Raw genomic sequence first — 22,496 nt, 5'->3', positions numbered from 1 at the left:
GCTTGATAGCTTATCGAATCTTTCTTTTTCCCCCGAAGAAAAGTCTCCAAATATCAAAAGGTTGAACATTTGTAGCACTAACAGAATGAGATCGGTGAATTATATCATATTCAAGATAAGATAACAAAAATGACTAATGTGACGGGGGGGGGGGCGTCGATGGAAAGAAAGGAGGCTTGTGGAGCAGCAATGGCCACGATGTGTGGCATTAGATCATTATAGATCGCTGCTGGATGATGGATGACAGCTCTGCAGGGGAGGAGAGGTAGCGAGGATGGAACTCAGTGTTCATCCGTGTTTTTCACTCCGACTTCAATACAGATCAGTTCAGAGGAGAGGAGAGACAACCTAGTGGACAGTGTGTGTGTGTGTGTGTGTGTGTGTGTGTGTGTGTGTGTGTGTGTGTGTGTGTGTGTGTGTGTGTGTGTGTGTGTGTGTGTGTGTGTGTGTGTGTGTGTGTGTGTGCGTGTGTGTTATGTAACCAAGCCTCCTGGTTGCTTGGCCGAGGGGATGTTTTTTAATGTTGGCCAATAAGACTATAAACTATATGTTACATGTTGGATTTTACCCAATGTGGCTCTTTGGTCTATTTACTCTGGGAGTCATTTTCTATTCATGGTTTTTGGTATTATTATGTTATTGTTGTTGGGATACTGAACAGAAAGTAGTATTTTCTCTCTCTTGCTCTCTTGAGCAGGGAACGACTTGAGAGCTCGTCGCAAACCCTCAAAAGGCGCTTGTTCGCCTGGTTCTATTAACTCGTGCCATCGCAACCTTGAACTTGAACTTCTCTAAGTTTGGTTATCAAGTTCTTCGTTTTTAATCACTCACAATACCTCTTTCACCGGCTATTAAGCTCCTGCAGCCATTGTTGCCCATATTTGGCTTCTCTTTCTTCCTGCAGTATAAGACAGAGACTTGAGTGCCATTTTGTAAAGCCTTTACCATAGGGGCAGTCCAATTCCATAAAGTAGGTGGACTATTAATCCCTTGCATTCTCCCCTTCACACTGACATTCATATACACAGAATCTACTCAGGCCGTGTAGCAGACAATACGAGGGAGCGGGTGGAACAAGTAGCGTCTGTGAAAGGAGCTCTGATTGCTGTACAGTAATCCCTGAATCAAGAATCCCCAACTCAGCTCCGCCGCGGACAAAGCTCCCAGTCAATTGCTCCGACGGCTGAGATTTAATTAGAAATTCATACAATGCGGCTCCGCCCTTGCCCACTCTGGCGAACGCGTTGCGCATTTTATGCATCTGTGAGAAGAACAGGCTCTAATCAGCTCCCCCGGTGGCCATAGGTAAAGGATTCTCCCTGGAGAATGCTGCAACTGTTATTTAATGAAATCTGCGGTATGTACTATTTAAGTCAGGTGATGCAAGCGTGGTGAAACTCTGCAGCTGGCGAATGTGGAATTATCATTTTGCACAACAGTTATGTAACCCGTACACCGAGTGAAGAAACAGTTTGAGTTTGTGTTTTTCTCGCACGTGTACATGCCCAGTCTTGGACACTTTGCTTTATGGGTTGATCGCAGTATTTGACGCTGACTTCACCGCATGGTTGGTTGCCAACTTTTTTTTTTTTTGACCTGTGCTGTCAGCATGCTGGGCATACAACACAGAATATTGTGCCATTGCATCTAGGACAGAGTAAGTCTGCAAGTGGAATTCAAGTTCTCAACCTGCAATGCAAGTCTTTATTAATTCATAAATCATCAAGAACTGCTGCAATAGCTGTCCTGTGGACGACCTGTAGGATGACAAGAGCACAGTTTTTGGTTATACTGTAGAGAACCACCACCAACCCCTCGCTTTGGAGAACTATTTATCATGTTTAGGTCTATAAACAACTGATCACTACTCCAAGAGGGGGAGAATCACCACGGTGAGACAAATAAACATAGAAACAAACAACAATTACATAAAAACATGAACATTGGACGACAACATGTATTGAAAAACAGTGAATTAGGTCCCGGAAAAATGGAACTACAACTGGTCACGTGGCCTCTTCCTGTCATAATTATGGCAGTAAATGAGGGAGGAAAGGAGAGGAATGCAACCAGGAGGGTGCTGGGATGCACTTGAAGGTGTGGTGGTGTGTGTGTGTGTGTGTGTGATGGGACTGCCTGTATGTGTTTGTGTGTGTGTGTGTGTGTGTGTGTGTGTGTGTGTGTGTGTGTGTGTGTGTGTGTGTGTGTGTGTGTGTGTGTGTGTGTGTGTGTGTGTGTGTGTGTGTGTGTGGGTGTGTGTGTGTGTGTGTGTGTAAGATGTCCACCAGTGAGTGTACATGACTTATCCCCATTGGTACTTGTGTTTAAGGTCGGGTATAATGTCGCTGCGCCTCCAAGCAGCTGAAGGGGCCCTGAAACGCCCAAACTCCACAGCCTTGTAGACACCCTACGGCTGCAGGAAAGCCCCGAGTACCCTGCCCTGCCACCACAGAAGAGCTCCGGGCCCCAAGAGAAGCTAGAGCATTGCCCAGTCCCAGGGAGCACAAGGAGCCTCGCACCCCAGGGGCGCACACATACAACCAACCCCCAAGTGCGGGCACAGAACCTGGGCTGCGGGCATCAGACCGCAGGCCCGGATCCCGGCCCCACGGCAACAGACCGACACCCCGCCCAGCAGGCGAGCCGGCAGGACCCCCATGCCCACCCACACCCCGCAAGGGGGAGGCCCGCCCCACCGCAGCCAACCAGATGCCCCACCCGGTGTGAGTGCCAAGTGCCCATACACGTAGCAGCGTGTGCTCAACATGGCGCACCTCGATGCTACCCCCCCCCCCCCTGCTGCCAGCAGGCCGGCAGATATGCAGGTCCTCCACCACCCCCAGCACCGGGGCGCCCGCCGCAGAGATGCCGCAGAGCAGAAGCAAAAGGCCAACAACTGCCTCCCACACACAACCCACACCCACAACAGCAAGCAGTCCCCCCAGGGGCCCAGGAAGGCACCCGGCGGCGCTCTCCGCAGCCCCGCCAGGTCGCAGCACATCTTAGCCATCAGGACTCCAGCCCAGCCGGCAGGGGGGGCCCACCCGACCGCCCCCCACAGCCAACCAAGCCCCCACACCGACCCGCCAGCGACCGGCCCCGGAAAACCCGAGTGCTCAATGGGTGCTGTTGGTAATTGCAGTTAAAATTGCGGGGTTGGGGGTGCAAGTCCTTCAGGCAAGTCGAACCCGAATCACTCGCACCCCTCCTGCCTCGCAGACCCTAGTGTGTTGTTCGGAGTAGGATTGGTGTGCGAGTGTATGTGTTATAAGCTATTATGAGTGGGATTAAAATTTCAGGACAGATGAGAAGCATGCTTGGTCAGGAGCATGACAACAACATGGCAAGATGGCAGCTGCCCGCCGCATCCCCACCTACATCCCCGCCCATCCCGCAAGCCCTCGGCCTATTTTGTGGTGTATGTGCTAAGTATGAGTTTTGGCACTGGGAGAGATAGGCGAATCGTGACCGGATCGATCCAGGGGCGCAGCAGGGCGGGGAGCAACCATGCGGACCCCTTCCCCCCTGGACCCGACCATGCCCTAGCACGCCCACCTCCCGTACCCGGTGGCAGCCAACCTACAGCGATCATCCACGGGCGCAGAGCGGTCCGCCATGCGCCTCCGCCATGCCGGGCAGCTCCACACCCCCATCAACGCCCCTGGTCAGCCCCCAGTCGCCGAGCATGCAGACCACAGAACAGTGGGCGGCAGACGGCACCCCCAACCACAGCCCGACCCCCCAGCGACGAACGCCCCTCGCACTGGGAGCACCAGAGGACAGGTACCCTGGCAGCCCGGTGTGACGACAGGAGACCGCCCCCCACCGAAGGAGGCCACATGAAAAAAAAACGTTCTTTTTCCTTGTTCTTGATATTGAGTTCGGCAGAGAGGTTTCTCTGCAAGTTCTCTGCTCTTCCTACCTGGGCTTGCACCCAGAGGGAACCCGACCGAACAGACTTGGTAACAGATGGTTGTTCAGTAACTGTATGAATGTGAAACGGTGTGTTGCTGTAAAACAGCACGCGTCCTCAGTCAACCCGTCTTGTATGAATAGAAATTAAAAATGACAATATTTTCACGTCTTGTTATATCTCAATCAGATCTTTGATCCCCGTTGCTCTCCATGCACAGGCGGTCTTTCCATATGGCAAAGTTAGGCAATTGCCTGGAGCTTTGTGCGCTAGGGGGCCTCATGAATTTGTGTGGAATCTTTTTTCTCTGTAAAATCTCTTTTTTCCTTTGTCACTCCAGAGTTTAGCGCCATGCATCACTCACATCGCATAAGTGTCCCAATAATTAGAATTAGAGCAAGCTGTCTGAGGCTGAAGTTTTTGGAACACCCCAGAACAGGCTGTTGCTGTCAAACTGAACATTGCTTCACATTACACAAAATTAGTGGTTTTCAATCAGACATCCATTTTCTCCTCAACTCTTATCTCCAACAACAGGAGACGAACTTCGTCTTCAAGACACATTTCCGCACTCAACCTCAACACACAACAACGGTCAGGTTGTCGTCGAGGTTGAGGCAGGTTGCGGCTGACCCCCTACTGAGCTTGATCGGTCTCCTCCAATCATTTGATTCAGGGAACAGGACTTGGATGGAGAAGTCTGGGCTTGAACCTGCGGCGCCGGAAGGCAGAGTCTGAGCCACGGTGCCACCAGGTTCTGCTTGATGCTTAATCCTGGTCTCCGGGCGCTTTTAAACGTGCCCCCGAGGCGCCGCCTTTCAAAAGTCCTCGAGCCTTTCCGGCAGCGAAATTTCCATCTCTTTGAGCGACGGAGCTCGACTGAGGGATGTTGTCTCCTCCAGTCGTCTGATTTATGCATCGATGGAGGTGACTCGGAAGCCGAAATCTTGGCTTGGACATGTGATAGCGGCACTGAGAGACAGCGAGTCCCGCCGGGTTCCAGCTTGAGATGATGAATTTTCCCCTCTGTCCCTAAGATGTCCTGGTATTGATACTTTTTCTTCATTAAAGATCGTGTTCCCCTAATTTCTAACAAAATAAATAAACACTTTCTGTGCAGTATAGAGATCTCATTAGTGGATCACAGTTCGGGTGTTATTGCCTCTGTTTGGGGCTTGTTTGCTCATCATTGAATTAGTCATTTAATATGGCATTTAAAATAGTTGTCTCACCGTCTTCTTCTATCAGAGGGAAATTGAATGGTTCAGCTAGAATTTTCATTTAGCTTTGCTGACTGAAAAGAGCTCCCTCTAAATAGTTTTTGTTTAGTTGCCGTGCTTGCATTCAATGAGGTGGAGAAGGGACTCACATTGTGTCCTGCCTTGTGTCTCCAAATCAATAAGACCGCCCATGTCTCCATGGAGACCCGGAGCCCTCTCGCCAAATGTTACCAAACCCCAATTGTGCAGTCCTAACTTTTTGGGATTTGTATTTGTACATTCATGATTACATGTATTCTCGTGATGACTACACAGTTGTGATTGTAGAGGACTCTCACCTTCATTCAATTTATCATAATAGCTAGGTAGCTCATTTCCACAGTCTCAGCTATTTTGTCGGGTCTGACAAAACGTACCTCGATTATTAAAATGATCAACGAGAAAATCAAGATAAACTAAATAGAGATAAAGCTAAATGACAGAAATTATACTGTACGTAGGCAGCTTTCACTGCTCTCTCGCTCTCAAGAATGTTTAAATGTTTTACACACAACCCGGGGTCAGCCCAATTCCGCTCGGCTTCAATCACATCATTATTTTACATTTAGCCTCCCTTGAGTCCCAGACCGCAGTCTGACAGCACCGTTGTCGGTTTAGTCGACAAAACCCCATTATGAATATGATAATTATAATTCAGTCAAAGAAAACAATTAAAGGTTGTGTATGAGGCATGGAAAATAACATGTCTGCCTTTGTTAATACACCTTTTGCACAATGCGGGAGCTTGAGGAGAAACAGACCTGCAATTAAGTGGCATTTTTTTTGTCCTTGATTGATGACATAACAAGGGCTAAAGTACAGAAATGGAAACAATCAAAATGCTTTGTTTCTCCCAACTAAATAGCCGTGGTGATTTGCAACATGTCCCGTTTCACTCGGCTTGAGTTTGCACCGTTGATCTTCATGTTGCATTTCCGGAAAAACTCATGTGTTAAACATGGTGTTGAATACATGCAAAGACAGCCTTTTTATCTGAACATGCTTTTCAAGTTCATTCATCAGGCGTGAATACGGTGTGATTCCGTGAGACCAAACAGTGCTGACTGTAAAAAAATAAATAAATAAATAAAAAAAAAGACTATGTCTTCTGACAACCATTCAACAGGGTTTTCCTCAAGCTCATTTCACAGCTGTCAGCCAGCGAGCAAAGTGGCCGGTGCCTGCGATTCAGAGTCTGGAGGAAAGGTTTCCCCGGGGACACAAGTCCTGCCTTTGCCTCCGACTCGATGAGCTGAGAGCATTTTTTTCCCCTCCTTTTATTTAAGTCATTCAGCTGTTTCCCAGAACAAGAAGTGTAATGCCGTATATTCACAAGTTGATGAGAATACAGGACCCGGGCGCATGCTGAACGACGCTCCGCTGGCGGCCGCCACGGCCTCCAGGCGTCGGTCGAGAGCGACCGACGCCGGTGTGCATAGGCTTTTGTGTTCATTCCCTGTACGATGATTCAAGCGGGAGCGCCGTGATTGCGGAGGACTGTGCCTCCGAGAACGAAGGAACCTGCGTGCGTGCAAACTGTCATACGCGCACGCACGCACACACACCCACACACACACACACACACACACACACACACACACACACACACGCACCATTTCCCTACGCCATATCGGGTCGAGAACATTTTTCATTTGTTCCACAAGTCCGCATCCAGCTCAGCATCACGTGGCAAAGTAGAGAGTGACATAACTGTCAGAGCCCCGCCGAGATGACGGACACGCGAGAAGACCCTCATTAAAGAGCAACACAGTCATCCCAACAGCGGCGGAGAAAGAGCGAGAGGAAGAAGAAAGACAGGAGAGAGGTGGAAGGAGAGGAGCGGGTCGGGGCGGGCGTCGGCTCTCGGCGTGGGGTGGAATTTTGAGTCGCTATTTAAGAGAAATGGAATGCTTATTATGAAAGGCGGCTGGGAAAGGGGGTTGCATTTGGGAGGGAAAGAGAAAGACAAGGAAAGGAAGGAGGAATGAGGGAAACCAAAGAGGGAGACGTGGACCGGGATCAATGCAATCATCTGGGCGAGATGAACACAGAACCTGTATCCTGGCAACGGCAGCATAGACCAGAAAGAAAGATAAAAGCTAACAAGCATTGGTTGATTATTTATTAAGACGTCAGGAAGTGACTGTGTGTGTGTGTGTGTGTGTGTGTGTGTGTGTGTGTGTGTGTGTGTGTGTGTGTGTGTGTGTGTGTGTGTGTGTGTGTGTGTGTGTGTGTGTATGTCTGTGTGTGTGTGTGTGTGTGTCTTCGTGTTGATCCACAGCTTTTTGTTTACATCTTAGTCGTGCCCTCATAGAGAGAGACCAAGGACCAAGAAGAGAAATGCCAGAGTAGTCTCTGTGAGTGTGTGTGTGTGTGTGTGTGTGTGTGTGTGTGTGTGTGTGTGTGTGTGTGTGTGTGTGTAAGAGAGAGAGAGAGAGAGAGAGAGAGAGAGAGAGAGAGAGAGAGAGCCGGCGTCGGACAGGTGAGTAATTAGCTAATGAGATGGATTGTTCTCATTGACGCCGCTGGTCGGGGGCTCTACATGTGCTCTGCAAATTATCTTGCAACTGGAAATCCATGCTAAGTCACGCACGCACACACACGCAAACACACGCAAACACACACCCACACACACCGCACAGTGTGTGTGCAGACACTTGCACAGAGAGAGAGAGAGAGAGAGAGAAAGAGAGAGAACAAGACAGCGAGAGAGAGAATTGACAGTTGTCATTAGCCCTGAAACCACACCAGCCCTTGACACACACACACACACACACACACACACACACACACACACACACACACACCACAACCAGCACACATCACACGTCCTCGATATTTGTTTTGTTTTTGTTTGCAGTTAAAAATCCAAGTCTTCCAAACAGTTTCAACATCACACTCTTGCAAACACACACAAACACATTTAATATTTAATGTGATGTCCGCTGGGCTCCCAGAATGGAAGGATCATTGAGAAGGTCTGATCAAAGAGTCATTCCTAATATATATATATATATATATATATATATATGGTCATTTTATGAATGTTCATCCATCTGAATGGCTGTGGGCATTTGTTGAATCAAACATTGGCAAACATTTTCCACTCAGAACATACACACAAACACATGCATACAAGCAGCCAGAAGCACCATCGCACACACACACACGCACACGCACACACACAGACACACACACACACACACACACACACACACACACGCACACACACACACACACACACACACACACATCCAATCTACCGATCACCGAACCTCAAGAGCTCAAGGGTACGGTTGTATTTATCAAGAAAATTAGAAGTGGATCTCATGGGGCATGTTCCTGCCTGTGTGCGACGTTGTCATTTGCAGGACGGCCCTCAGACGTTAATGAAAACTCATACGGTTCAGGCATGATCGCTGACCACGCTTGCCTTTTTTCTGATCAATACTCGTTACACGTTTTTTTTACCTGGTGAAATCATCCCCACACACTGCCAACCACCCCCCCCCCAGCCACACAGGGCTGATTTCAAGTGCACCGCCACGGCTCTACACTGGGGGGAAAAAAAGCAAAAACATTGACATCGACATCTCCACATGGACGTCGAATGAAAGCAAATGTGTAGCTTGTGTACAGGGCCGGCTCTCGCGGCTCTCAGCAAACTGTCGACGGGGGGCGGTTGGCACTGTCTGTGCTGTCGAAGCTGGCGCGCTGTAGGCACCGTCGGTACCATCAGCGAGGGAGACTGTCTGATGGTACCGCTCCCTCTCCGCGCCCCCCTCGGGATGGCGCCCCCTAGCCGCCTATGTCACCTTTAGGAAGAGCCGGTCCTGCTTGTGTAACTTCCTCAGACGACTTGACGGTGCCACACCCGGCCATGCCCTTAATGGGCAGACCTATTTAAGCAGCCGGTCCCTGCTGCCCTACCTGCTTTGCTGGCAACTTAGAGGCACTCCCTCCACCTCCCCTGCATCCACCTGTGGGACTTCTCTATCCAGTGGGGGGATTCAAGCTCATCACTCTTATATTTATAGCTCAGTATAGCTAAAGTATGCTATAGTATGCCTATGTTTACTGTAGGCCTACACCTCGCCAAAGCTCAAACGATGGAAAATAAATAAAGGTCTGGCTGTTACACCCGCGTTTTCCTAACCCGTTTCCTTCCTCTTTATGCTTCCCGTACAGACAGTAACTTCGTGCTGGGGAACGCCCAGGTCCAGTCACTCTACCCCATCGTGTACTGCTCGGACGGCTTCTGCGAGCTCACCGGCTACGCCCGCGCCGAGCTCATGCAGAAGAGCTGTGCCTGCCACTTCCTGTACGGCCCCGACACCAGCGACCGGCTCACCGCACAGATCCAGGGGGCGCTGGACGACCGGCGGGAGTTCAAGACGGAGCTTGTATTCTACAAAAAAGGAGGTGCGGTCGCCCAAGCCATCGTATGTGTGTATCTATGCATTGATGCGTGTGTATTGCATTGTGTATGTAATATGGTTGCATGTTTGCTTGAAATGTGCCAATGCATTATGTGAAATGAGGCAGGGGCATGATTCAGTATATGACAATATAACAATGATATTAATTGAGTGATGTATTGCAAAATACAAAACCATTCAATTTTTCATTCAAAATCAATCAATCATTAAATTGATGAAAAAACAGGACACTGAAATACAATTCTTAATGGCGCATATATCTTAATATCGCAATACAACCCAGAAGATGGGGACTTTAACACAAGCACACATTTCTAAATCGACGTTTCTCATCCAGAAGTTAAATATTGATACCTTTATATGGAAAATCAATACAGAGTATTGGAAAACATCTTTGGAGATTCTTAGGCTTCAGTAAATAAGTCAATGAGGATGATGTGCCCGAGTGAGACAGCAAATTGATGTATCAGAATGAAGGCAGAGGTTGTTCTGGTTGGAGGGACAGGGAAATCCTGCATCGATCTGTGTATTAATATGTCAGTGCTGTGATTTATCAGGAGGGGGGCAAAAAGGGGAAGGAGGACTGTATCATGGTTTTGCCCTGTCTTCTTTTAGTTATTCTGTCCCTTGCTCTCTCTCTCACTCTCTCTTTCTCTACCTCTCTCTCTTGCTCCTCTGTCTGTCACTCTGGTTCCACATAGCTGTCTTACCTTACTCGTTACTCCACCAGTATATAACCAGTTCCCCGATCTCTCAGTGTTTGCCAGATCGTTTTCAAGACTATTGCTTACCAGCTCTCTGGTTCTCTGCCCATCTGTCCTGCCTGACCAACCTGCCCTGCCTGCCTGCCTGCCTGCCTGACCCTCCCCACCTGCCTGACCCACCTGCCCTGCCCTGCCCCCCCTCCCCACCTTGCCTGCCTGCCTACCTGCTTGCCCTGCCCTGCCTGCCCGGCCTGCCAGCCCTTCCCCACCTGCCTGCCCTGCCTGACCTACCTGCCCTAATCCACATGCTTGCCCTGCCTGCCCGACTTTCCCCGCCTGCTGTGATTAACATCCCCTTACCTCCTTGTTCCCTTTAATAAACTCTAGTTCTTATTTTTATTATTCCTGAGGCTCCATGTGTCCTGCATTTGGGTTCGTCTAACAGGATTGTGACAGAATGATCAGGCCAAACCATGAACCCAGCGGACACATACCTGCTCAGCCTACCGCCTATGTTCAAGCGGTTCATGGTCCAGTAGCAACCAGGAGAGTCATCCACAAGCGTGGGGCTTGCTAGCTACCAGGCTCCTAACTTTAGGCCTGCTAGCTTTGGGCCTGCTAGACCCCAGCCTGCTATCCACAAGCCCGCTAGCTTTAGACCTGCTAGCAACCGGCCTGCTAACCACCAGTCCACTAGCTTTTGGCCTGCTAGCCACCAACATTTCCTGAGGTAACCCTGGACTGCTCGCCCCCCCTGCCCATCCTTCATATAGGGTTAGGGTTTGGGTAGCCTAGTCCCCAGTCCTAAGCTGGCTAGCCCGCCAAGATCCCCAGCAGTCCCCTTTCTGGGGGTCACGCCTTGCCATTTTTCCTGGGCCTCCTCCAGGAGAAAATGTAGCCTCAAGTATCCCCCGGGACCGTCGGCTCTCTCCACTGCCAAGCGCTCCCTGCTGCCTAGTGCTCTGAGTCTCCTCTTCCCAGCGCTCCAGAGTTTCTGCTGCCTAGTTCTCCTGCGTTTCTACCTCTCCTGTTTCTCCAAAGCCTGTCACTCCAGTCTCCACAGTCTGTTCCTGTTCCAGACCTCTGGCAGTCGGCCCTCTCCGCCGACCCCCAGCCTCTTGGCCGCTTTTCTAAGCGGCACCGCCTAGGGGGTCGACCTCTCGAGCAGTCCTGTTCACTTGCCCTGTCCCCTGGTCGCCCTCAGGAACGACTCCACCTACCTGCCTTGTTTGCTGGGGTGGGTTTCCAGCTCCATCCGCCTAAGGGGTTTTGTTTTGCTCCCTACCTGTTCTGCCTGACAAACCTGCCCCTATCTGCCTGTCCTTCCCTGCCTGCCCTGCTTACCACCTTGTTCCCTTTAATAAACCCTAGTTCTTATTTGCACCTAATCTTGAGTCTCTGTGTGTCCAACACATTTATGGAAGGACTCTTTTTTAATATAGCCAGTCATTTTTATTATATATATAAAATATTATAAAGTATAATGACTGTACATCATCTATTTTTATATCATTTAGATAATATATAGAATATTTTGCTAAATTACATATTGTTAGTAGCATATCAACACCAGTAATTTGTGCATTATATCAGTAATACAGATTATTAATATATTTGTTCATTCAAGCATGTCTCTTGATATTAGATTGGAGATGTAAGATACTATCATAGGCTGAAAATACTATGAATCGACACAAATAATGAAAAATAAAATTTCTGGGGGGGAAACTGCAGGAGCAGAAACCCTACACACTTCTGCAAGTCTGAGATATCAGCCCTTCTAAAAGACAGGCAGAGGAATATGGGAGTTTCTTGCAAACAGACATTAATGCCAAATTAGAAGTTGTTGCATGCTTTTATCGTCTCTCCGCGAGCATTCATTACCATTTTTACAGCCCTCCGGGGCATGGGGCAAAGAATCAACACATTAGTACTCCGTTGCCTTTGTCAAGTCAGCGGAGTGCTTCACTCCAAAGCCAGCGGCATGGAAAGAAACTTTTGAATTACAATTTTACCCACTGAATAAACACTTATAAGATATTCATATCAGTTGGATTTAATACAATATGTTAAGTTTTGTCTAACTGGCAAGCAAAGCAAACAATACATCTGAAAAGCAATTGTAAAACACATGCGCTGGTAGAAAAAAACATTCAAAATATATTTGTTTACGCAATGTGCCAGCCAAATGGGCAATATAGTCTCACATGTTGATGGCATTCTTAAATCAGCGCCGCGTATCCTCCGATCCCCTCTGATTGTTATGTGCCGGCAGAAGAGAACAGCGGGCGCGCTGCACATGCCACTACTGTTTACCATCACCTCTTCAGGTGTCAGACGGAGACAAAATAATAATATTAAAATAATTTACCCCCCTCTGAGCACACGTGCATGCACATTATGGCATTAGGTTCCCAGTGGTGCAGGGACTCATATCCAATATCCTGAAGGCAGATGAGGTTGCCGTCTTCTGCTGGTATGTTGGTACCAGTAGAAAGAAGAGGTTAGAGGTTTTTAGCCTAACATTTTATATTCCTGAGCACCCTTCCTACATTTCCAGCATTTTCTCCGAACTGGACGCGCGGATCCCTACTCCCATCAGGACTTCAGTGCAAGTGACGGGGGGGAAAAATCCACAATCTATGTTCCGTGCAAAAACTCGATCCACATTTCAGACAAGGCTAACATGACGCCACAGCAGTCAGACTTTGCAAATTCACTGTTTGCTGGGGCTGTTTTCATTGCCGTGCTTCAGTCTTGTTGCTGAAATATTGTGGAACGCTGAAGAAGAAGAAGAAGAAGAAGAAGAAGAACAGCTTCTTTTAGAGAAGTACACTTATGAAAATGAAAATATCGTCCTGTGAAAATATCGATATGGCCATTACCTTCCAATTTTCTTGCGACGAGCTGCCAGATCCTCAACTTTGTGTACCCAAAGCTCTTAGATGTGTCGTGAATACACAGGAAAAATAACGTCTCACAACTCGGTTGGTCACCCATTTGCGTGTAACACCGGTAAAAACATGTTTTCTAAAATAACTCCTCGAATGTGCAAAATCATTCGATCAATTTATTTCCTGAAATGTGGAGTGAGTTTTTGTAGTCAGTGCAGATTGTGGATTTGTCCCCCATCACTTGTATTGAACTGCTGCGTGAGGGGTGAGTATAAAACAGGGATCGACTATTAAAAAAATCTTAACTCTTCATTTAAATAATAATAGTTACCACAATGTATTATGACGTCTCCAGTGACACAAATGATACAAATAAATTCCTCCATGACAATTTTATCGGAAGTGGGTGATACTGATTCACGACAATTGTTGGCTATCCGGTAGAAGAAGTTCCATCTGCGATGCAGTGGAGGAGAATCTCATATGGAGCAGATGTAAAAACCCTCAAAAGTGTTGTTCTCGTTAAAAGTGGAAGCACGGACGTGGGGAGTTTCAAAGAGACTCCTGGTTGCCTGTGGTTGGCAGCCCCTCAGGGGCGCCGGAATAGGGTGGACACCGGGATTTTTTTCCTCCCACTTTCATGTATGACAGTAATTGAACATTGCCCTCACCCCCGGCATGTCCCCCCACTGTATGGTGCAATCCCATGCGGCCCCTTCACCCTTGGGGATCCGGTCTCTGGTGTCCGTCCTGTGTACCAGCAGCTTGAGGAATAAGCAGGAGTGTTTTCATCTTGGCTGAAGCACATGGGTGAAGGCAGTCTCATTACAGCCTCTGGTACAAAGTGCCCTTGAGTTTCACATGCTACCGAGGCCACGCATGAGCACAGGCCCAACATGCCTTCCCCCCCATCTGAAGCAAATCCTTTTGACATGTTTGATGCCGACTCTCAGCGACTCACAGATGATTCTCTCCTTTCCGTATTCCCACGTTCGCAGTGGAGAAAGGTTGTGAAGTATTAGATTGAGCTTTTTAGATTTGTATGATGAGTATTCATAAATCCATCATGCATCCATCCATCTATTTATACAAACGTATCCATGATATTTTTTCATGAAATGGCTTATTTTTACACTAGCACTCGTCCTCAACCAGTTGTCAACATAACTGTCACTCAAACTCAGCATCCATCTCACCCTGGGGTTGGAAAGCACCATCCATCTGTCCATCCCTGGACTGTGTGGGCTTCAAGTGACTGCTCCCCAGAGTCTAGATGGACTTTTTAATCATTGTTCTTCATTCTTCATTTTTCTTGTATTTTTGGCAGAAGTTATTTTTTTGACCAAAGAAAGGTGTTTCAGCGCACAGTCCGAGGAGACGTGTAGCTTCAGTAATGGCGCTTAATGTTGTAATATTGGCATTCTGCGTCATGGTTACTGAATGCACAGGTTTTTGCATGATATTTTTATTAGTTTTTAAATTTAATTTGTTTGTGTTTTGGTGTCATCTACCACTGGAAAAATACATGGTGCAGCTCAGGAGGTAGAGCTGGTCGTCTAGTAATCTAAAGGTTGCTGGTTCGATCCCAGGCTCCTCCTGCTAGCATGCTGTAGTGTCCTTGAGCAAGACACTTAACCCCTAATTGCTCCTGATGGCTGCGTCCATCGGCGTTTGAATAATTATAAGTCGCTTTGGATAAAAGTGTCTGGTAAATGTAATGAGGAGAGGAAGTTGTTTTGTCAACTATTATTATTAATTATAATAATCATATCATAATAATATTATTATTATAATAACCATTGTTATTATTATTATTATTATTATTATTATAAATTATTGTTTATTTATTATTTATGTGTTATTATTTATGTATTATTATTATTATTATTGTACAAGGAAAGGATATTGTTATTATTACTCCCTCACGCAGGGATGCATGCCTATTGCTGTATGCAATAACATGACATGGCATGAATCTCCAGCGGACATATCAAGCACACACACACACACACACACACACTCACACACGCACACGCATTGTAAAGTCCTGACAGTCAATGGCTGCTCCACTGAATGTTAATGTCCGCCTGAAGATAGCCTCACCCTATCATCCATTCCAGTCACACCAAGTGGACTTTAATGAGATCTTCCTTCCTGTGATTAGCAGTTATTTAAAAAGACACTAGGACCTGATCATCCCCAAAGACCACAGCAATTTAGCCCAGGTGTGCTGATCGACTGGCATTAACAAGTGCAGTGTGTATGTGCGTGTGTATAAGTAGAGGTTACCTGTTCCACAGGTGGTATAACAACCACTTCCTCTGCTGTGTTTGCCTTGGCCAGGTACTCAGTTCTGGTGTCTGCTGGACATTGTGCCCATAAAGAATGAGAAGGGTGAAGTGGTTCTGTTCTTGGTGTCCCACAAGGACATCACAGACAACAAGAGAGACCGGGACCCGGAGCAGGGACCCGACACAGGTCAGTAACTAAAGACAACGCAAAACATCAACAACATTAAGGACATCAAGGTCTGACGAAAAAAAACTAAAACATGTCACCAAAGCCGTATTGCAAGGCTTGACTTGGTTTTGCATCAAGTGGAAAGAAATATGGTTAACCTACATGGGTATAGGTCATACAGTACATCAATTATCTGCTGTTAGGAGAGCTGACCCACCATCCCCTTAAGAAAACCTAACTGCAAAAATGAACTCCCCAAACTCCCCAACATGCACTTTGAAATTATTTCTAATTCTGTTTGGCGACAGAGTGGGTTCACCTGCATCGGCACCTAATGGTGTTTCTGTAATAAAACTGGAGGCAGACTGCCAATTCATTCGGCACAGCTCAGCACTTGAGTTTTCACTTTGAGTAGCGAATTTATTTACCGGGGAAAATGGATAATGAAGACTCCACTAAGGAAGAAGAATGTTGAAATAATTGGATTTTTAACAAAGCGTACAGGGTTGCTCTGAGCAAGTGCCCGTTTGAAGTCACTTATCCAATCTCTCTTGTCCAGACATTTTTATTAGGCTGAATGTCCCATCATGATTCTGCGCCGATTATATTCACGCTGACTCTGTTTTACACACATGTGGATTTATTACAGTTGTACTTCAAGGAGGATGTATTAAAGAGTGTGACAACAAAATGAGGACGTAATGGAGAGGAGAAAAGAACCGATAGACAAGGATGGAGCATAGAGAGGAGGGTGCTTAATTAATGTGGCAATCCATAAGATCATCTGTGTTGGGTGGATTACACTATACTGTATGTCCTTTAATTCCATTCAAAACTGCAACTGGAAAGGTAGACCCCGCCACCAGATATGGAAACAGCATTTAAAAGGAGCACAAGCGTCACACAAAATACACTGAATGGCTGTTTCTTAAAAAATTTCAAGCTCAAAAATATCAAATATGTTGGGGTTTTTTTTGACAAATGAATCTGACGCATTACCACTTTTAAATGGTGCAGAAAGAGTAGGCTCTCCAAAGATCAATGGCATGTTATGAAAAAATGTGCGGTAAATACTTGACATGATAAAAAGAGAAGAAATTGAATTTCCACGTGAAGCGAAACCCGATGCCGATGCTTTTTTATTTTTTTATTTTTTTATCATGTCTGTTTTTCAACATTTCAACATTGTGTTTATTTGAAGTCAATAAAGCCAGTTGAATCTTTTTGAGGCAGCTGGAGCTTCCTGAGGCTCATGGCGACATGGGTGTGTTTTCCTGTACATAAACTGTTTGAAATCCATCCTGGACGCAGCGCACAAATTGAATTTGCTGACCATGATAAAAGCCAATTCAGTTACAGGGGTGGGCATATGCCAAGCATGACATTTTATCACTGACAGAGGAGGAAAGGATCACATTAGGGCGTGTAACGCAGAGGCAGAATACCAAACAGAAGCGATCTCATCTTTGGATGGGTTGCTAGTGCAGGGTTGGCGTTTGGGTGAGGGGGAAACAAATATCGATTTCAAATGATAATCTATACCTTCAAGAGAGAGCGATGGTTAATGTTTTTCTTACGTTTTAGCCACAAATTCTTGAGTGCCAAGGACTGTTTTTGTCTGTATGCCGATGACCTTACCTCACCTCCCGGCCTCCAGAAGAAAAATAAGAAGTTTTCTCATTTTATTATTGAATCGGACGAGTCAGACAGGTACTATTTGGACGATTCTTACTTCTGCGCAGTATCTAACTCGTAGAAAATAAACCAAATGTATTCAAATCACGAAGCCCACACTCTGCAAGACGGTCACACCCTCTTTAAGGTATTGTTTAGATTTCATTTTTAGTCAAAGTCAGACTGCTGTGAGATAAGGAGGGAGCTTTGCTCTGAACGCAGATCGCGGATTTGTTCCCTATTAGGAATTCAGTGCATGTAACAGGGGACAAATCCACAATCTGCGCTCAGTGCAAAAACTCACTCCCTATGATGGCAAGAAGTTATTTACGGTGCAGAAGAGATGGAGGCCCGGCTTATATTTATATAACAACCCCCCTCCCCCAGATGAGGAGACAGGCCTGGAGGTGCACCAGGTCACACGGCCGCCGGGCTTCAACGCCAACCGGCGCCGGAGCAGAGCCGTCCTCTACCACCTGTCTGGACACCTGCAGAAACAGGACAAGAGCAAGCTCAAGATTAACAACGTGAGTGACACACACGTGCACAACACACACGCACGCAAGAGGTTAACTGTCACTGACTTTGTGGCGCAGAAGGGTGACTCCGCCTCTCGCGATCCAATTGATTTTATCGCGTGGCCGTTGTTGAATCCCGGATTCCTTTTGTTGTCCAAATCCAGAACATGTTTGGCGAGAAGCCCCCCATCCCGGAGTACAAGGTAGCAGCCATCCAGAAGTCCCGCTTCATCCTCCTCCACTACGGAACCTTCAAGGCCGGCTGGGACTGGCTGATCCTGCTGGCCACCTTCTACGTGGCCGTCACCGTGCCCTACAATGTGTGTTTCACCGTGGTGGGGGCGCGGGACGAGGGCAGCAGCAGTGCCCCCCGGAGCCCGCCCAGCGTCAGCGACATCCTGGTCGAGATCCTCTTCATTTTAGGTACGAGAGCGCGAGGTCTGCGCCTTTTGCATGTTGTTTGAGACTTGACTTTCTCTGATGAATCATGTTACTTTCTTGGGTTGGGTTATATTGTTTTAATATTGATATCATGATATTAGACTAGATCTGGTGGTCTGGCATTTGGGTTATTGAAATATCATATAGTTATAGTTAAATATTGTCTTTCTGTTTTTCTGGACTTTTCTCAACTGCATCGACTGTTCCAGCTGTTCTAATCAATGCCTCTAGCTGCTTTGTCATAATATCTACATTACTAATGATTGTTTGAAGAATATTCCTTGAGTGTAAATATGTTATGGAAGCACCGTTAGTCAACTGGCTGCATTCTAGGAACCAGTTAAATTCCTTCACGCATTTGTCACATGCAGACATTCTCGCGCACAGCCACATGGTTCAGTGCTCATTCGAGCCTCCATTAACATCTGTTGACACTCATTTGGCAGAAGGGTCTTTAATTTCATCCGACGCCGACGCTGGCGCAGCGCAGCCAGGTGCCGTGTAGGCTTTAAATTTATTCCAATTACTAGCGACAAAGTGTTATTTGCGAATCACTGAATTAGCCCCTGATGATTGGTGGGGAGGCGGTCAAAGAGCTCAAAGTGGATCTGTGACGGGCCCGTCGCGAAAGTTTCTACCCCGGTTTTTAATGGCCGCCAACGCAGCAGTTGAAGGATACGAAGCATTCGCGGCAGAACATTACTTCTCATTGTGAACTCATTCCCCAGCAAACAAGAAGCCCCTTTAGTCTCCAGTCATCACTGTGTCAATGTAAGAAAGTTCTGTGAGGGCTCTACAATGGACAATTTCCCTTGATGGCTTTGGAATGAATACGTCACCAAACCCCCGCACCCTCACCCCCACCCCACCACCCGCAGTTAAATGGCTGATGCCTGTCAGTCGAAAGCCCATTTGTTACAATGAATAGGTCCATTTGTATATCAATACACTCCTTTGGCCCGCAGTAGCCAATTCAAATCTAGCTTCGCATCTCTCTCGTTTCCTTTCGGCCATTAATTCATTAGCGTTAATGAATTAATACTTTGTATCCTAAATGGTTTTTGCCCTTTTTTTTATTAACGTATCATCATAAAGTTTAATGGTGAAGCAGGCTATTACCGCATCTCTGGTGGTTCATAAATCTGGAGTCACTGCTCTCACTGCTTTAGTAAAAATGCCAGCTACACTGGTCTCCATCAGGTAGGGTGGATAACCTGATGATTTAATGACTTGTAATAATTCACTGCTTGGTGTGCTGACCACTGCAGTATGATTGATGCCACGGTACATTATTGTGACTCCCAAGTCTACAGTACAGCGACTACTCTGTCCGTTCAAGTGCATTGATGAGACGGCTCTCTCTCCGTTGCCTCAATCAATATTATTGACGCAGCCCATGCTTGTCATACGGTAACAGAGCATGTAAGCGTAGAGGGAGGGGGACACATTTTACCAGTTTTTCGAATGACTGGAGTCATAGCTTTCCGTACCACTCCATACTGCTCCAACATGACGGAGTACGCATTAGTGCATGCCTTAGTCTAACTGATCAATCATGGAGTTGGCTAAATATCTCACTGAAATAGCACAGGTGCCAAATGAAGACGACATACAAAGATGATGTCAATAATGGGCAAGAAGTAGATAATCATTGTTAAATTATGTATGGGAGCAAAATATGCATGTGGCGATTTTGGAGCGCTTGTCAGGGGGGAAAGTCCCACTCTGCTCCATACGGTAGCGACGGATCAGTTCAAGGAAAAGCCGACGACACCTGCTTTCACACCGACACCCGTTGACGATTCTTGTTGTGTGCCGCTGTGCTGTGCTGCCCCCCCCAGACATCTTGCTTAATTTCCGGACCACCTTTGTGAGCACGTCGGGCCAGGTGGTGTACGACGCCCGCTCCATCTGCGTCCACTACGTCACTACCTGGCTCTTTGTCGACCTCATAGCCGCCTTGCCCTTTGACCTGCTCTATGCTTTCAATGTCAGCGTGGTGAGTCTCCCCCGCCTATGCACCGAGTGTGTGTACTGTGTGTGTGTGTGTGTGTGTGTTTCCTTGTGCACATGTGGCTCAGACAAAAACATGTGCAACAAATGAACCTTTATCCATTTTAGAAAGGCCAAAGAAAGAAAAAGCGTGAAATTTGATAAGATACTCGTGCAGAACACTTGCATTCATTTTTCACTCGTGGGCTAATGGCCACCTGGCAGTGAGCCAAACTGCAAACGAGGAAGATGAATGCGTGAGAGCGTAAGCGCCCTCGAAAATGTATTATTTTGACACTTTACCCAAACCGTTGTCCATCAGCAAAACAGACTCTCCTACCAGGCTGATGTGAGTACACACTTCAGCACACACCACAGGCCAATGTGTGTTTATTTAATGTTCAAATGTCTTCAGAGCTGGCTGTGAATGGGCGTGAAAACGAACGTGCAGCTCTTTCTTCTCATCCACTGTGGTTTTGATGACATGAGCCTTTGAAAAAGTGGAACCCGCTTTTAGGAGATGACCGGAATTGAAATGAAATGAATCAAAAAAATGTAACAAGGAAGCGTTCTTTGTCCCCGGCCCTGACCCGTGTCCCGTCTCTCCGGGCAGTATTTCGGCGTCCACCTCCTGAAGACGGTGCGTCTCCTGCGGCTGCTGCGTCTGCTGCAGAAGCTGGAGCGCTACTCGCAGTACAGCGCCGTGGTGTTGACGCTGCTCATGTCCATGTTTGCACTGCTTGCCCACTGGATGGCCTGCGTCTGGTACTTCATCGGCCGCCGGGAGATCGAGGGCCTGGGCTCCTGGGATATTGGTCAGTATGCCAATGACACACCTGCATACCTCAAGACACATTCAGCTCAACCTTCACCACAAGTTCACCTTCTGCACCGACACACACGCATACACAGACACACATGTACACACACACACACACACACGCACACCCCTGTACACTCTCTATTGAAATTAATGTGTTTTTCTCAAAGCAGCCATTATGAATTACACCTGTCTTGTCAGACGGAGGAGGGGGACCTCCAGTGGGGCTGCAGGTCCCCCTCTCCGTCTGACTTTAGAAAAACAATGTCGGTGATTATGCGCCCACGGTGCCGGCGCAAAGGCACTTAGGAAGGAGACGCAGCTCTCCAGCCTGTGCGATTTTCAACACGACTGATGCTTTTAATAAGATGTAATTTCATTGGTAGTCGCTCAGGCCTCTCTCATTTTAAATGCTTAAACCTTATGGGGGGCTAAAGCCCAGGAACATGGTCTGTCGAGCTGGCAAACAAACAAGCAGATGTGCAATTTTCAAAGGAGCAAATTTTAATCCGTTTGGCTCGGAGCTGATGTGTGGAAACACACACAGCGACACATATGAAAACACATGAATGAGGAATACATATATGAGCATGTTGCTTACATGAGGGCATATTAAACTTCTTCTCAATCTCTCTCATCCATATTTTGCACGAAATGTTTTTACCTCTCTCTCTCTCTCTCTCTCTCTCCCTCTTTCCCGTTCTGTTTATTTCGCTATTGATTGATACCAAGTCACCTTGTGATGCACCGCTGCTTTAGAAAATCACATTATGAAAGACAACAACTCTCTGGTCAATACGTGTCACTGTTCACTCACTTCACACATACACACACACATGCACACACACAACCCATACATGGCCCTGCTATGGAATCAGCCAAGATGTGTGTGTGTGTGTGTGTGTCTGTGTGTGTGTGTGTGTCTGTGTGTGTGTGTGTGTGTGTGTGTGTGTGTGTGTGTGTGTGTGTGTGTGTGTGTGTGTGTGTGTGTGTGTGTGTGTGTGTGTGTGTGTGTGTGTGTGTGTGTGCGCATGTCTGTGTCATTTGGCTGGTGCCGGGTGAGGATGACTGCTGAGCCTTTTGTCTGCAGGTCCATCAATAATTCAGGGGCCGTGAAGCACTGGCTGTCCCCTTAGCCCCTGTGCTATAGTCATGGCACACACAAACATACATCACACCACAAAAATAAACATCAAAACAAGTCGAGTCCTGGAAGAACAGAGACTGTAGCATTTCCTGGGAGCACGTAGCGCCTTTGGAAATTTTTTGTTTTTTTCCTTTTGTCTGAGCCAAACAGAATAAGATTATTAAGTAATGGCAGACTGGAGCAATGTTTCTTGGTCAACAGCGGCTAACCATGTGGACGCATCTCGGGAACATCG

The 22,496-nt window shown here is 47.1% G+C and overlaps 1 protein-coding gene across 1 annotated transcript in view; it reads left to right on the top strand.

Annotated features, from left to right (window-relative positions):
- kcnh3 (potassium voltage-gated channel, subfamily H (eag-related), member 3) overlaps positions 1–22,496 on the top strand; it is a 115,272-nt gene that overhangs the window by 59,717 nt on the left and 33,059 nt on the right. The window contains exons 2-7 of the mRNA XM_080019366.1: positions 9,361–9,594; positions 15,553–15,687; positions 17,731–17,870; positions 18,026–18,284; positions 20,144–20,301; positions 20,908–21,109. Coding sequence (XP_079875492.1) covers positions 9,361–9,594; positions 15,553–15,687; positions 17,731–17,870; positions 18,026–18,284; positions 20,144–20,301; positions 20,908–21,109 — 1,128 coding nt within the window. The remainder of the gene's footprint in view (positions 1–9,360; positions 9,595–15,552; positions 15,688–17,730; positions 17,871–18,025; positions 18,285–20,143; positions 20,302–20,907; positions 21,110–22,496) is intronic.

Source organism: Zeus faber (assembly GCF_960531495.2).
Source record: "Zeus faber genome assembly, chromosome: 18".
Classification (NCBI taxonomy): domain Eukaryota; kingdom Metazoa; phylum Chordata; class Actinopteri; order Zeiformes; family Zeidae; genus Zeus; species Zeus faber.
Note: the sequence above shows the minus strand (reverse complement) of the source record. Positions and strands in the feature narration are given on the sequence as shown.